Source organism: Puma concolor, chromosome D2, assembly GCF_028749965.1.
Source record: "Puma concolor isolate L17-30 chromosome D2, mPumCon1.1.hap2, whole genome shotgun sequence".
In the NCBI taxonomy this organism is placed as follows: Eukaryota; Metazoa; Chordata; class Mammalia; order Carnivora; family Felidae; genus Puma; species Puma concolor.
In genome coordinates this window covers 5118868-5136348 of record NC_141677.1, presented here as the reverse complement: position 1 = coordinate 5136348, position 17481 = coordinate 5118868, and the positions used below count along the sequence as shown (strand labels likewise).

Here is a 17481-nt window from a genome sequence, read left to right as displayed (position 1 = left end):
TTTTGCCCCTCCCCCAAGTCCCAAGACCTTTGGTCAACCCCTCATTTGTTCTCTGAGTTTATGGAACTTTTTCTGCTTTGTTGTGTTGTGTTTTGTTTTGTTTTAGATTCCACATATAAGTGAACCCTATGGTGTTTGTCTTTCTCTGACTAATTTCACTCAGCGTGATACCTTCTAGATCCGTCCATGTTGGTGCAAATGGCAAGATCTCATTCTTTTTTATGATTGAGTAATATTCCACTGTATACGTACACCACATCTTTATCCACTCATCAGTTGATGGACACTTGGTCGGCTTCCCTACCTTGGCTATTGTAAATAATGCTACAGTAAACACAGGGATGCATATATCCTTTCAAATTAGTGTTTTCATTTTCTTTGGGTAACCCGATAGTGAAATTATTAGATCGTACTGTATTTTTAATGTTTCAAGAAGCCTCCCTAATGTTTTCCACAGTGGCTACACCAATGTACAGTCTCACCAGCAGTGCTCAACTGTTTCTTTTTCTCCACATCCTTGCCAACACTTGCTGCTTCTTGTCTTTTTGGTACCAGCTGTTCTGACTGGTATAAGGTGATATCTCATGACATTTCCGTGATGATGAGTGATGTTGAACATCTTTTCAAGCGTCTGCTAGCCATCTGGATGTCATCTTTGGAAAAATGTCTGTTCAGGCCCTCTGCCCATTTTTTTAACTGGATTGTTTGGGGTTTTTTGTGGTATTGAGCTGTCTATGTAAGTTCTTTATATATTTTAGATATTAATCCCTTATCAAATACGTCATTTGCAAATATTTTCTCCCCTTCGCCAGGTTGTCTTTTGTTGTTTCCTTCACTGTGCAAAAGTTTTTTTTTTTTTTTAATTTTGTTGTAGTCCCAATAGTTTATTGTTTTTGCTTTTGCTTCCCTTGCCTCAGGACACATATCCATAAATATACTGCTAAGATCAATGTCCAAGAGATTACTGCCTATCTGTTCTTTTAGGAGTTTTATGGTTTCAGGTCCCACATTCCGGTCTCTAATCCATTTTGAGTTTATGTTTGTGTATGGTGTAAGAAAGTGGTCTAGTTTCATTCTTGTGCATATTGCTGTCCAGTTTTCTCAACAGCGTTTGTAGAAGAGACCATTGTTTTTCCCCATTGGTTATTCTTGCCTCCTTGGTCATAGATTAACTGACCATATAAATGGGGGGTTATTTCTGAGTTCTCTCATCTATCCCATTGATGTATATGTCTCTTTTCATACCAGTGCCATTCTGTTTTGATGATTATAGATTTCTAGTGTATCTTGAGGTCTGGGATTGTGTTACTGCCAGGTTTGTTTTCCTTTCTCAAGATTACTTTGGCTATTTGGGCTTTTTTTGTGTTTCCAAACAAGCTTTAGGATTATTCATTCTACCTCTGTGAAAAATGCTACTGATATATTGAGATATATTTCTTCTAGGTTTTCCAACTGGCACATAAGTTTTCATAGTACTGTCTTACAATCTTTTGTATTTCTATTGTGTCACTTGTTGCTTCTCTTCCCTTTTTGATTTTATTTGGGCTCTCTTTTTTTTTTCTCTTGATGAACCTTAAGGTTTATCCACTTTATCTTTTCAAAGAATCAGCTCTTGGTTTTATTGAACTTTTTATTATTGTTTTTTTTTAATATCTATTTCATTTATTTCCACTCTGATCTTTTTTTTTAACGTTTATTTATTTTTGACAGAGACAGAGCATGAGCAGGGGATGGGGCAGAGAGAGAGGGGGACAGAATCCGAAGCAGGCTTCAGACTCTGAGCTGTCAGCACAGAGCCTGACGCGGGGCTCGAACTCACAAACTGCGAAATCATGACCTGAGCCGAAGTCAGACATTCAATCGACTGAGCCACCCAGACGCCCCCATAAGTTCTTATTTTAGATTACACAGCTAATTAGTGGACATCTGGTACTTGAACCAAGGTGAAGTAACTTTGAGATTCTGCTCTTCTAATTAGCATGTTCTCCTGTCTTAATGCAAAGATTGTCCATGGGCTGTATAAACATGTTTAAGGCAACTTGTGTGATTATATCATGAAAAATCATTACGGAGAAAAAATTTATCTTCCATTTGTAGGAATATTAAAAATTTAATTTCAAAGAAATATTGAATATAGGGGTCATTACATACATACATGGATCTCCATACGAACTGTCTGCATACATACACATATAGCTGGTAGCTTAACGTGTCAAGAGATCCAAAATGCCGCCCTAAGGGGGGGGTTAAGGGTGTTAAGACGCAGATGTCCCTGCTGAAAAAATACCTTCCTTAGTTTGTCATCTAGTTCCTATATAATTGCTGCCAGTGAAAGCCGGGCAAAAGGCAGTGCTGTAAATGACACTGGAAGATACTGTGTCAAACGTTTTGACAGCTTCACCTGCTAAGCTAGTATCTCTCCAGTGTGCTCAAACTAGGCCAGCATAAACTAGCCCTAAGACTGCTGCTCACTGGGGATGGGGGAGCGGGGGCGCGGGTCGAGGGGTGACGCAGGAATGGACAGCAGCTAACCATGCAGTCAACACAGACAAAGTCTTTGAGGAGAGTAAGACCTCACCAGCCTCTCTATCCAGAAGTGTGCTTGCAAGAGTCAATTTCTATTACATGTGTTTCTTTTTAAAAAACATTGATTTTATGACAGGTAACTCAAGTACATAATAGAAAACTCAAAAGCTACCAAAGTAATTTTCCCTCCTGCTTCTATCCTCTAATCACACCCTCTTCCCTGAATGTAATTACTTTTCCTAACGCATCCTGAAATAACCCATGATTTTAATGTATGCTTATTTGTGTGTGTGTGTGTGTGTGTGTGTGTGTGTGTGTGTATTTTACACAATGAGAACATATACACTCCACGTTTCTTTCACTTAAGACATCCTAGAGATCATTTACATATATATCTTCTCCAGTTATTTTAACGATTTCTTTTTTTTTTTTTTAATTTTTTTTTCAACGTTTGTTTATTTTTGGGACAGAGAGATACAGAGCATGAATGGGCGAGGGGCAGAGAGAGAGGGAGACACAGAATCGGAAACAGGCTCCAGGCTCTGAGCCATCAGCCCAGAGCCCGACGCGGGGCTCAAACTCACGGACCGCGAGATCGTGACCTGGCTGAAGTCGGACGCTTAACCGACTGCGCCACCCAGGCGCCCCAACGATTTCTTTTTAAAATATCCCCTTGAATTGTTGTAGACAGTTTTATTTAATCAATCTCACATAGATGGATATTTAGGTTATTTCCAACATTGTTATTCCAATACTATAGTAATATTTAACATCATTATTTCTCCAAAACGTGAGTGCCTGTGTGAGGCAAATAACTACAAGAAAAAAATTAATAAATAGTGCTGAATTATCTACAAAACAGATTACACTAGGTGATATTTTTACCACTAGCATTCATAGGCCTTTGAAATTCTTTCCTGTGTTTTGTGTTTTCATACTTGGCTATGAAGTGTCCATAAAATTTGCTCATTGTCGAATTGAGGTGTCATTTTTATATCCTTATTGACTTATACAAACTCTTTACATATTAAAGCAATTAGGTCTCAATTATTTAAACTATATAATATTTTAAAACAATTTAAAATCATACATATAGCTTAAATTACAATAGCTGGGCAGACAGTACAAGTATAATCTATTAAAATTCTTGGTAAAATTGATTTATTCAAGAGATCTAATATCCTGCTTGCTTTTCCTGACCAACACCAACACTTTTCCTTGTATGTAGTGGTTTCACTTTAGCATTTTTTTTTTGTTTAAATTGGTATTGTGTAGACATAGCCATGAATTTCCTTTCTTTACCAATTAAGTTGTTTCTTCTGTTTATCTGTGATTCAAAGTTAATCTTCACTTTGGATAAAATTATAGCATATTAGATGACCGGGCTTCTAAAATCACTGAAGAATATTGTTTAGAAAGCAAGCTCTTTATTCTAACAATGCAAAATAGGAAATATGTGAGAAGCAAGAACCAAAAAGGAAAGAATCTTTTTTATATTTTAACTGTATTTAAAAATTCTAATAATAATGATAATTAATAATAAAATAAAATTCTAGATATTATTTTCTTTGAAAGAGCCCAATTAAAATTTCAATTTTATTTTGTTTTTTAAGTTTATTTTTATTTACTCTGAGAGATAGAGAGCAAGTGGGGAAGGGGAAGAGAGAGAGAGCGAGAGAGCAAGAGAGAGAGAGAGAGAGAGAGAGAGAGAATCTCAAGCAGACTCCACACTGTCAGCACAGAGCCGACACGGGTCATGTTTATGTATTTATTTAGAGAGAGAGTGCAAGCTGGGGAAGGGCAGAGACAGAGGGAGAGAGACGGCAAGGGGGTGGGGAGTAGAATCCCAAGCAGGCTCTGCTCCGTCAGCACACAGCCTGACAAGGGGCTTGAACTCATGAAACCTGAGATCATGACCTGAGCCGAAATCAAGAGTCAGACACTTAACTGACTGAACCACCCAGGTACCCCTAAAATCTCCATTTTAATTTTTAATTATCAAAATACGGTTTTATAAACATGTTATTATACTTTTCTTGACTTCTGATTTTGAGTATCTTATTTCACGTGAACATGTCTAATTTCTATGTGAAAATACATTTCCAATTACAAATAAATACTGCTCACATGAAAATCTCTGCCATGATTTGTCACTGACATATTCAAATAGTAGATCACAATTACAGGCTTAGCAGATCTTTTTCTGTCTAGAGAAATATCCTTGGATTCAAGATGAATCATCTCAGGAGCATTGAAAACCATGATAATTAGAATTTTTGAAAAGTGTCCACATTGGTAAAACTAATTACAGAGGAGAACAGAGCACTAATTTCAGCCACCATTTCCTACGTGAAAAATGACACCGAGAATGGGGCGCTTTCTCAAGGTCACACGCTGAGTTGGCAGTGGAACAAGAAATAAGAGACACTCTTCCTGACATGTTGCCTTGAATTCTTTATAGGAGAGGATGCACTCCCAGGCTGAAGGCGCTTGAGGTAGAAGTCCTTTGAAATATGTGACCAAGCAACTTAACATTCATTTCCAGCAAGCCTCAGTGGGGTTTACTAGAACCACATTTCTAGCCCTCATTCTAAATACACTCCATTTCTGCTATTTTAAAGATAGGGAAAATTGGATCATTATTTTTCAGCTGTGTGAAATGCAGAAAACACACAAAAAAAGACTAGTGGATCATTTTATTCTTTTTTTAATTTCTTTTAATGTTTATTAATTTTTGAGATAGAGACAGAGCATGAGTGGGGAGGGGCAGAGACAGAGGGAGACACAGAATCGGAAGCAGGCTCCAGGCTCTGAGCTGTCAGCACAGAGCCCGATGTGGGGCTCGAAACTCACGAACTGTGAGATCATGAACTGAGACGAAGTCAGACACTCAACCAACTGAGCCATCCAGGCACCCCTGGATCATTTTCTTCTTAAAAGTACTTATGACCCGTGAGGCACACTTGGAATAATGGGTCTGTTAATATCTTCTCCTAAAGTACAAACTTTCTGGGGCCACTGGGTGGCTCAGTCGGTTGAGCGTCCAACTTTGGCTCAGGTCATGATGTCGTGGTCTGTGGGTTCAAGCCCCGCGTCGGGCTCTGTGCTGACAGCTCAGAGCCTGGAGCCTGCTTCCGATTCTGTGTCTCCCTCGCTCTCTGCTCCTCCCCCACTCATGCTCTGTCTCTCCCTGTCTCAGAAATAAATAAACATTCAAAAAAATAATAAATTAAATAAATAAAGTACAAACTTTCTGTGGCCAGATGCATTACAGAATCACATGTGTCACTGTCTGAAAAGTAGCCACAGCCAGATTTATTTTAATCTAGACTGTTAAGAAGTATAGTGCAGAGAAGTAGAAGCAAGGAGTTAAGAGGAAAGTGAGTGTCTGATTTGAGTATAGGAACAAACATCTATTGGGTTGTACTCCAGGGTTGACTTCATTGAAAGATTTTAATAGAGGAAAATTCTGTCTTCTCTGTTTTTTCCTCTCAAATTAAAACACCTCTAAATCATTCAGAAACAGACCAAATGGGCCCCTAAGAAAGCAATGGCAACATAATATCTAAACCTGTACTTCTAAACAACTCATAAAATAATAACAGAATAAACAAGAAGAGTGACCTCTTCCTTCTCTCCAAAAAATACACTCCAGGAAGATGTTCTTTAAATTTGTAAGACTTTGCCAGAGCGTTGACTACTTGAAACCAGAGTACAGACTAAATACTATTTGTGCTCTAGCAACAGCAACAACAACAAAAAAAAAAACAGGAATTTCTTCAGCGGTCCTTTCGTACCCTAGCCATAAAAGAATGTATATAGAACTGTCTTTAATGTCCAGATGGACGAGCAAAAGCCATCAAATGCATCAGCATTCAGAAGAATGTATGTGTAGCTTCAAATACGGAATATGGGAACAGTGTGGATGACTATTGATACTAACTTCAGCCGTGTCACTAAGAAAGAGCAGTATTTCTTCCTCTGCAATTGCTTCTTCTCCTCTTTCACGAATTCCATATATTAGGTTGAACCGTACGACATTGCCAGTAGCTGTGCAAAAATGGCAATTTCATTTGGTGCAGTCTAATAAGTACCCATGTTCATTGTCATTGGAGCATGTCAGGAATGCTAAGTTCACATGCCACCTAAAAGATCCAGTATGCTGTCAATGCGGCCGAAGTCTTATGAAAAACAATGTGAAAATTGAGTTCTCCTAAATCCATCATCTTTTTACTTATCGTGACCTTCCGTGGGTATTGATCCGACGGGAGGTGCATCCTCTCAGGAAGTGAATTAACACAGGGAATAGAAATATCTACCAAGGTCACCAGGAAGAATAAATTTTGGAGTGACTCTATGGATCACGCTTGGAATTGTTCTGCCTACAAAAACAGCCTTTTCGAGGTCATGTCATGAGTCCCTACTATTGATAAGAAACAGAGACTGTCTTGGGTGGGCTCCAGGAAATGAACCTGCTTCAGATTCCAGTGTCCTGGTGTTGACCGTGAGTTGGTATATGTTCTCGGTACTAGTGATTTTTATGCATTTGTTTTGTCGTTACTCCTGCATTCTGTGTTGGAAGATTCTAAAGGGCCGGGGTCATATTTTCTGTTTAGATAATATGTCTTAATACATCCATAGGTATAGCAACAGCTACTTTAAAAGTGAAAAGGCCATCACTGTTGTAAAATTAGTCATCTAAACTGATGTCCTTGATACTTTATTTCATCAGAGCATAGGAACTGTTGCCTTTAATTGATCTTGTGATTTCCAACTAATTTTTAAGATTTTATGCGTTATGGTAAAGGGAAAAAAATGTTCACTTAGTCCATCTCTTTTTAAACAATAAATCCTTAGAGGGGCACCTGGATGGCTCAGTCGTGAACATCCTTTTTCAGCTCAGGTCATGATCTCTCTCATGGCTTGTGCGTTCAAGCCCTGCCTTGGGCTCACTACTGTCAGCCCAGAACCCTCTTCGGATCCTCTGTCCTCCTCTCTCTGTGCCCTCTTCCTCCCTCCCTCCCCCCCACCCCGCCAAAATAAATGAACATTTACAAAAATAAAATAAATGTAAAGTAAAATATATATATAAATCCTTAGAGTAGCCCACAGACACTGATCAATGCGGTCCTGCCTTCCTGTCTGGTTTCTCCTGTGCCCTGACTTCTTTTCCTCAATCCCTGAATGCCAGCCTTCTTGGCTTAACAATAAGCCATTTCCTACCTCTGGGATATTGCCTGTGTTACACCTGTTTCCTAGAAAATACATCTCCTGACTCACCTTGGTAACTCCTCATTCTGGTCTTCGCGTTCAACGTCCTCAGAAAGGGTGTCTGTCCTCTGAATTTCCAAAGAGATCCTCCCTTATTATAGCTTTGCTTGCGGACTCTTTGACTGGCATTTTCAGTTATACGCTTGTGTACTAATTTAACTTCTGTCCCCACTAGACTGCAAGATTCGGGCATGCAAAATGTAATAGCCCTCAGTAAATATTGGTTAAAATAATTATCGACCTGTTAGAATTACACCCATGTAACATGTGAATGCTGAAGAATAAGAAAGTGTTGGAAGGCTATTCGCCAAGGTGTTAACCTTAGTTGTCTCCTGGCAGATGACGTCATGGTTATCTTTGTATTTTTCTCTCACACTTTTCTGTTGTTATTTTAATTATTGTTTCTGTAATCGATAGGCAGACATACTTCTTACGTGGACTTTTTTCCTTTACAAATGCTACTGAAAGACAGTGGACGTGTGCGTGGGTGAGCAGTTAACTGGAGTCGAGGGAGCTTAGCTGTGCCACGTTCACGTGCACAGCCATGGAGATGACAGTGGGTGTCTTTTAAGGAAACTGTTGTCGCAAATGCAACAGAGGATAGTCTGTATGGTGCTTAGAAAGGGGATAGGTCAGAGAGCAGAGGACTTCGAGCTCTAGACAACAGTGTAGAAACTTTTCTTTTTTGGATGTTTCCTTGGAAAGTTCTCAGGCAAAGAGTTGACACAGCCAGATTTAAATTTGAAAATGTGCAACAAAGTGAGAGATAGATGGGAAGTGGGAGAGAGAGTTGGAGCACAGAGGCCAGTTAAGGGGCCAGATCAGCATTCCTGGTGGGAATGGTGATGGCCCAAATAGAGGAGTAGCTCTAGAAGCGACAGGAGGGATAGGTAAAGAGAGAAGGCAGACAGAGAGAGAGAGAGCCAGTATGACCAAAGCTATGCAGTGATGGAAAGAGAGAAGAATGAGTTTAATCTTCTGAGACCGGGTAAATGTAAGAATGGTCACGTCATTGACTCAAATGGTGATGCCATAGGGAACCCAAAGAACCCAGTGGTTGAGGTTAAGAGAAAATGTGTGGGGTCTGAATTAGAGGGGGCAATGGAGCTTCAAGAGCGAGTTGTCCAGGAGGAGAGGGGTAAAGGTTAAACTCAAGTCTTGGGAGTCAAAATAAAACCAAAAGTTGATACCATAAGATTATGTGACATTTCCCCAGTGAGAGAAGTCAGCGCAACACAACAGAAGGCCAGAAACAGAATTTTGGAGGAATCCCTATATGTTAGTGAACTGAGGTAAAGGATTCAGGAAAATAACTGGATGAGGTGGTGTCAGAAAGAATTCGGAGAGTGATTGATTACAGAAACGGAGGGAGGAAGTGTGTAGAAAGTGTAACGGGTCACATGCTTCTCAGATGTCCCAGAGGACCTTCAAGTGATGCTATGACGCCGGAAGCTAAAATTGATTGGCTGCTGACTCTGTGCCAACCTTGGTTACAAGACGTGCCCTTATTTGCCATGTATTGATTCGCTTCACAGAGTGTGGGAGGTGTAAATCGTGCTGGAATAATTTGATGACTAAACAGGAAGTAGAGTCAGCGAGTAGCTGGGTACAGCTTTTTGGGCAAGACCACTTCTCTGCTCTGGGACCAAACTTTCAAAGTTGAACGCCCGGTTGAATTTGCTATGAATCCCGCAAGTCCAGTTCACTAATTCAAAGTGCACCTTTATTTTACGTGGCTGCTTCCCGTCTGTCGTCCTGCCGGCAGTGAGCTCACGTGCCTTCAGTTTTGAGCTGAAAAGGTTCATTTTGTCCAGCGTGAGGCACACCGGACCGGGGAGGCTCGGCGGCTGCCCCGGATGGAGAATGGGAGCCGTGGGCTGCCGTGAGCTCACAAGCCCTTGCAGTGGTGTCCGTTTCCAGAGCCTGGCTCTGCGGGAACGCCTGGGCTCTGTTGCCAGGAGTCACATTGCCCCGGCTTGAAAAGGAAGCGCCCCTACTGGGCCAGTGCCTTTGCGTGAACCGTGCCCTGCTTTGGCCTCGGACGCTCTGTGTTTGTTCCCCTGGGCCATCGATGTACGATAGGGCTCTCCGGCAGACGTGAGGCAGAAGAAACTCGCTTCGGGACGAGACGAGTCCATGTAAACCCTTGCTATGGATTATTCCGATACTGACAGTGACTCCACTTTGGGATACAGTGATGACGAAGACTCCGGTGACGAAGTGCAAAGAATATCAGAGTCAGTGCACGGAAAAACTGGGTTTGCAAATACGTTGGATGTTTTTCATGCTCTGTGATGTCACGGAAAGGAATTTCTAGCTCCTCCAAGAATGCTTAAAAAAGAGAACGCTACTTACTAAACCGCATAGCTTTGCCTGTAATTTCTCATTAATGCGTAGCAAGTCTGTGAAATAGCCGTTAACCTCCCACCGGTAGCGACTTCTCCAGTTGTACGTGTTTATTAAATGACACGCTGAAATCAACTAACACGCAGGGACAGAAATGGATGAGTGTGAGGTTTGATCTTCAGAGACAACGTGCGTGTTAGACCTGGACCCTTAGCTGGACACGTGTGCATTTATTTACTATAAAGAAGCTGCTGAGGGTTCAGAGGCAGTCTGGTGGATGTTTTTTAAATATGTATCTTGTATGTTAACGTATCCCAGTTATGAATTATCTTGTGGTCGGTGTCAGTGAGACTTTAAAAATCTCATCTCTTCTTTTGCTAGGATTTATCAAATACCGTGATCGGACAAAAAAGTAAAAATGAAGGAAAACTCAGTTTTTAAAAATCTTTCTCGCATCTAAACCAGTATTACGTGAAGCCCCTGCAAACGTGGCGGGTGTGCTGTGCGAAGCCACTATCCTAACAGTTGTGTGTGGATAGAGATAAGTTCAGTAACCACATAGAGCTCTCAGGACCTCCGCGTCATAGGAGTATGTAATATTTCATATCTCAATGCAAATATTTGCTTAGACCTACAAAGGAAATTAGCAGACACAGTAAGCCACCGTATTGTCTGCTTATGTGAGTAATATTCTCTCATTAGAAGTCCGTACTGTCCCTGCTGAAATAAGAGATTAACCTATGTCGATACTAGATCAGATAGAATTTTGCCTCTCCCAGAAGCAGGCTCTGTAGGTACTCAGAGACAGCATTTCCGGACACCTGCGTCAGCAGGCACAATGACATTAAGCACCCAAATAGTAGAGATACAATGACAGCATAGTGGCAATATGAGTTCGGCATTGAATGAAGTCGGCATTCGATAATTTCCTATTGTAATGTAACGTTATTATAAAGCGACATATTAGGGCTAGAACATAGCCATGGATGGGAGGAACTCTAACCATATGAGAAACAAAATGGCTTATTGCATCAGCTTTGCAACTGAGCACCCATAAACCTATTAATGCTGTTTTTATTAACAACTGAATATATTTTTTATGATGACAGACGAACCGTCTGACTACTTGGTGCTCCTAAGTTATTTTGCGCCAGAATGCACTGAGAATTGTCGAATGCAAATCTGGTAGCAGAGTGTATACACGGTGGACTTTTGTGGAAAGACGTGAGCCCTCGAGCCAGCCAGATCTGTGTTCAGATTCCACAGCAGCTACTCACTGGCTATGTTTGACTTAGGGCGTGTGACCCAACCTCTGTCCTCACGTGTAAATCTGAGATTCTATACCTACCCTCTGCTCTATGCATTAAATGAGATTTGTGTGAATTGACTAAAATGGTTCCTGTTGTATACTAGATAATAAGTAGCAAATGTTATAATCTTATATTTAATATATTGTTTTTCCCCATATTACACCACTTCTCTGTTTTGATATATGTCACTTTACTAGGCACTAAGCTTGATTGTAGGGCATAACTTCCAGATTTTTCCTTTTTAAAATACTTTCAATTTCTACTGATAGTTTCTTCTGATGATAATTACTTTCCCTCATGTATATTTAATTTAATTTTTTAATATTTTTAGTTATTTTTGAGAGAGAGAGAGACAGAGTGCAAGTTGGGGAGGGGCAGAGAGAGAGGGAGACACAGAATCCGAAGCAGGCTCCAGGCTCTAAGCTGTCAGCACAGAGCCCAACGCAGGACTCGAACTCATGAACCGTGATACCATGACCTGAGCCAAAGTTGGACACTTACCCGAATGAGTCACCCAGGTGCCCCATTCTTATCTATATTTTAAAATGTCTATGTGTTTTATCTTGTTGCAAGAAAATTACATTCATTTAAAAAAGTATGTCCAATTTAGGCCAGAAAACATAATAACATCTTCAAATATTGGAAATTTGTGATGAAATCATTTTAAAATTAATATGTGTAGAGAATACATTCAAAAGAAAGCATTATTGGGTCGCCTGGGTGGCTCAGTCGGTTGGGCGGCCGACTTCGGCTCAGGTCATGATCTCGCGGTCCGTGATTTCGAGCCCCGCGTCGGGCTCTGTGCTGACAGCTCGGAGCCTGGAGCCTGTTTCAGATTCTGTGTCTCCCTCTCGCTGACCCTCCCCTGTTCATGCTCTGTCTCTCTCTGTCTCAAAAATAAATAAAACGTTAAAAAAAAAAAAAAGCATTATTTTGTATATGTTCTATTTTAAGGACTTTGTGAGCAATTTCTAAATTGTCAAGATGGTAATATATTTTAGGAAAATTCAGATTTAATATGTTTTCTACAAAGCTATGATAGGAGTTCTGTTCTTTGGCTTTTTTAGACTAGCAGCAAGGTATAGCAACATACCATCATGAACAGTCTCCTAAGAAATAAGTTATTCGCTTGATAAATGAAAGACCTAATGGTGTATTAGTGAGGTTTTCTGCCCATGGTATCCGCTTCACTGAAAATTCCTGCTCAGAAAGCGATGATGGAGTTGAAAATATATTGTCTGCTCCCTCGGAGCCAAAAGAAAAGCTGCGCTCTGTTGAGTAGGAGTGTTTCGTAAGATGCCGGACAGCGTGGCCGCACAGGAGGTGAGAAGAATCAAGATACATGGAAGAACACGCCGCTGTCCACCGGCTGGGCATCAGGATACATGTCCCTTGATCGCATTGAATACCCGGCAGTGAGGGGGCAGGCTTAGCGTTCCCACCGTTCCCACACTTGAGGCTTTCGCATAGTTTGTAGCTTGTCTCCTGAAACGAGGACAGTGCGAGTCCAAAGCCGGCTCTGTGCTGTCCTGCCCGTGGGCTCCAGGCTGTGCCGTCTTGTACTATATACCTTCTACGCACCTCCCACGTGGCCAGCATTCTGGGTAAAACAGGGAAGAAAACCAGCCAGGGAACTGCCCTCCTATGGTTTAGGGGGAGGGGGATAGAATCATCAACCCAGTGACCGCACAAATAAATGTCTAAGTTGCAGACTGACAGGTGCTTGGGTGGAGAGGTACGGAGGGCCATGAGCACAGGTGAACAGGGAGCCTGGGCTGGTTGCTTCTAGTTCACTGATGCAGGGATGCGTGGGCCGAGATCTAAAGGGTCAGCAGGGGTGAGCTAGTCAAGGAGTTGGGGAAGCACCTCCCAGGCCAGGAGGGCAAGTGAGGGAGTCCTCACCGAGGCACGTGAAGCATTCAGCAGATAGCAAAGGTGGCCGCTTTGGCTGCAGGGTGGGGATGTGAGGGAGACGCTGGTAGAATCCTACTGGGAGCTGTCTAGACCCTAATAAAAGTTGCACAGTCAGAAGAGAGCTTACTATGACACGTGGATAAAAAGTATACAATCATCAGGGTGCCTGGGTGGCTCAGTCGGTTAAGCGTCTGACTTCAGCTCAGGTCGTGATCTCATGGTTCGTGCGTTCGAGCCCCATGTCAGGCTCTGTGTTGACAGCTCAGAGCCTGGATCCTGCTTCAGATTCCGTGTCTCCCTTTCTCTCTGCTCCTCACCCACTCACACTCTGTCTCTCAAAAATAAATAAATGTAAAAAAAATTTTTTTAAATACACATTCATCAATAGCTTCTTTCCTTTAATAGCAATAACCAATGAGAAACAGAAATAGAAACATTGCTTTCATTAAGAGAAAGCATTGATATAAAACACCCCAGAATTCTTTTTTTAAAAATATCCAGATCTAGCAAAAAATATTAAGAAAACTTACTTAAACATCTAAGAACACCTCCCCACACAAGAAGAGTGTTATGTCATGCATTGTATGGGAAATTAGTATAATTAAAGTCCTTCTTCTGAAATCAATGTATAAATGTAATACAGCTCTACCAGAAGGCCAACGTGGGTTCCCTTAGAAGTGGAAAAATGATTTTAAAGTCTCTGTGAAGTATGAATGCTTAACAGTATCCTCAAGATATTTCTTTTCTTTCTTTTTTAATGTTTGTTTCTGAAGGAAAGAGAGAGAGGAGAGAGAGAGAGAATCCCAAGCAGGCTCTGCACCATCAGCCCAGAGCCCGACTCAGGGCTTGATCCCGTGACCCTGGGATCATGACCTGAGTCGAAATCAAGAGTCGGATGCTTAAGCAACTGAGCCATTCAGGTGCCCCAAGATATCTCTGAAAAATAATTTTAGTAAGGGGGAACTTGTTTACCAAATACTTAGTACTGATGGTTTTTGTAAAGCAACCGTAATTTTAATAGCATGGTGTAGCAACAGTGGAAGACAAAAGATCAGTGGAAAATTTACTGAGTTCAGACCTATCTGTGAGAATGTAGTGTATTTTGAAAAAATAAAAATTCAGCGAGTGCATCTTTGTTTCCAAGACTTGAAAAGCCTATTATTAGAGACCTATGATGTTTGGATTATGATTTTTAGAATGTATTATTAACACTATGTTATTTCTGTGTATGTTCTCTTTAGTGTATTTCAAACTTGTATTTATCATTAATTATATTAACTTAGAAATTTTACTTTTCCAGGAAAAGGAGTACATTTTCAAGTATAACCTAATGTTTCCATGCAGTAATGCTATGAAATTTTTAGTAGCTCAGAATGAAATGTGAATGTTAATTTACAAAATCTTAGACCTCTGAGTAAGATGAGAAATACAAGAACAAATTTTTAAAGGTTTAAGAGGTTGGTAGATATGCCTGAAGTGACAAATTGGATGCTTGCAAAGAAACCGTGTATGTGTATGTGTGTGTGTTTGTATGTGTGTGTGTGTGTGTGTGTGTGTGTATATATATATATATATATTGTGTGTGTGTGTATATATATATATAATGTATATATATATGTGTGTGTGTATATATATATTTCAATCAGAGTGATTAAAATTTGTCAAATACTCTTCTGGTATAGATGAATAACTGTGTATTATTAGTTGTCAAAAGGTTAGCCACATAAAAACAGGGTCTCAAGGTGATAGTTAAAACAGATCCATTGTACCCAAGGTTATAGTAATAAATTCATACACAAATGGATTAGATACTCAATGCTCAGAAATATATCTGCCCATCCTCTCAAAATTCAAATTACCCTGTCCATTACCGTCCTTGTCACGATCCAGTTAATTCCTTCATTCCCCAAAGAGCACAGGGAATGATGATGTAAAATTTGCTTCACTTCTAAAAATGAAACTTTAAGACTGAAAATTATAACTCCTGGATTATTAACTATAGGATTTGTGGGATCAATGGTAAAAGTAAGGTGGTTCCTCAGGACAAATTTCAAACATGAACGAAGCTTAACCCTAGGGCTGGATAAATCTGAGAGGTACACGTAATTTACCTTGTTTCCTGAAATTAATCGCAGTGAACCCTTCTCTTTGATAGTAAAAGTGATTTTACTTTTTTTTTTTTTTTAATTTTTTTTTTCAACGTTTATTTATTTTTGGGACAGAGAGAGACAGAGCATGAACGGGGGAGGGGCAGAGAGAGAGGGAGACACAGAATCGGAAACAGGCTCCAGGCTCTGAGCCATCAGCCCAGAGCCCGACGCGGGGCTCGAACTCACGGACCGCGAGATCGTGACCTGGCTGAAGTCGGACGCTTAACCGACTGCGCCACCCAGGCGCCCCAAAGTGATTTTACTTTAATCTCTGTCTCTCTTTTTTACCTAGGGAGGATGTGAGGACAGCCAACGTAATCGCTGCAGAGGCTGTGACCTGCCTGGTCATCGACAGAGAGTGAGTACATTGCTTTATTACGCGTCCTACACACACCTGTCAGTGGCGTACCTCAGTTCTTCGAAGTACACATCGTTTTATGGAGTTATTAACACTTGTTTTAGATTGTTTCATTTTCAAATGAGTTTTATATTTGATGCTCATTCCCTGTTTTTCTTGGAATGGGAAGGAATTCTCACTCCCTGTTGTCCCTTCTGCCCTTGAGATCTTTCGCCGGGTGCGTAACCGTTAGGAGCCTCACTGCAGTTGGCCGGTTTATACACGGGCGATGATGCACTGTTCACAAAGATGTGAGGATTAAGGAGGGCGCGTGAGGAAAGCGTGGGTCCCAGTGTTGTTTCTGTTTGTTTGGTTTTTTGTTTTCTTTACTTTGGACAATCTTAACTATGCTAGCTATTGGTATAAATGTTCATAGTACTGATAATCATTATCACTATTATAGAATGTACAGTGTTACTCGTATAATTATTAAGACGTGGACCGTTCCTCCAGCCTGCTTTACTTATCTCTACGTTCCCACCCCCAGACTTCTATAAGTATTTAAGGAAGATGCCTTTGGAGAAAACGTCATTTTAGACAGAGGTATATATTTGGGGTTATTAAAAGTGTGTTGGGTGATGCCTACCCCTGTTCCTTCTCTGCATTCTGGCCTTGCTAGTCTCATGGCCCGAGGGCTTTTTCGGTTAACTACAAGGGTCGGATTGCAGACTCTCCAAGGGCCTGGGGGTGCACTGTCTGCAGGCAGTCCTCCAGGCTCTTTCTCACCGCCTTTCTGTGGATAAGTCGATCAGAAAAGCCAAGTGCCTGGCCCAAGGGAAAGCAGTGTAAAGCACCCCATTAGCAGCCGTGGGGCCAGAAGAGGCTGTGTCAGTGGGGCATGCCACTGGGGGCCAGATGTGAGCAGTCCGGAACGATGGAGTTGAATGTTGAGCTTCGTGAGCTCTAGAGGAAGAGGGGTCCCGCTCGATCCCCACATCTCAGTTCTGGAGACCCCTCGGCCCTGGGTCTCTAGAACCAGAGTGGCAACACAGCCGCAGAACGACATCTGACACCGATGCTCTTTATCTGGTTCCCAGAAACAATATTACCTGGTCATCCTTTGCTTCGTTTGCCTCTCGCCTTACTGAGGATCTACTGAGAACAAGGTCTTGTGTTTGGTGCTGTGAGAAGAGTCCGAGGGGCAGCACAGATGCCGGTTTGGGGGGCTCACTTCTACTAGAGAAGATATAGCCTCCGCACAAGGCAGAAAATAGGAAGGGTCCAGAGCACGCGCTTGCGCTGTGATTAGGTGGGTCTGGAAAGCACAGGAGAGGCAAGATGAGCAGAGTGAACCACACAGCGACCCTCGCGAGGGAGCAGGGAACCGTGGCAGCGTGCCGGCGTGGGGCTGGGTGAGGGCGGCCAGAGGCAGTGCTGCGACGGGTGCTTCATACACACACTGGGGCCGGTTCACCAAGAACACTCTTTGTCGGGGTGAGGGTAACTGACGGTTTTAGGCAACCAAATAGTGTCCGTCACTGTATCACTGCATTTGGTAGAATGATCCCAGAAGGCTCTGTAAAATGTGTTACGGGTGAAGTAGGAGCGGGGATATATGGTTAGTATC

General features: G+C 41.5%; 1 protein-coding gene across 6 annotated transcripts in view; it reads left to right on the top strand.

Annotated features, from left to right (window-relative positions):
• The window catches only part of PRKG1 (protein kinase cGMP-dependent 1), a 1267967-nt gene that overhangs the window by 1106793 nt on the left and 143693 nt on the right, over positions 1-17481 (top strand). For 5 of the 6 annotated variants that reach the window (XM_086679490.1, XM_086679489.1, XM_086679491.1 and 2 more), the window contains one exon: positions 15810-15875. In XM_086679490.1, coding sequence (XP_086535616.1) covers positions 15810-15875 — 66 coding nt within the window. Of the gene's footprint in view, positions 1-9803; positions 10035-15809; positions 15876-17481 lie in introns of those variants that run through there. The other variant, XM_086679494.1, reaches the window with a different exon arrangement.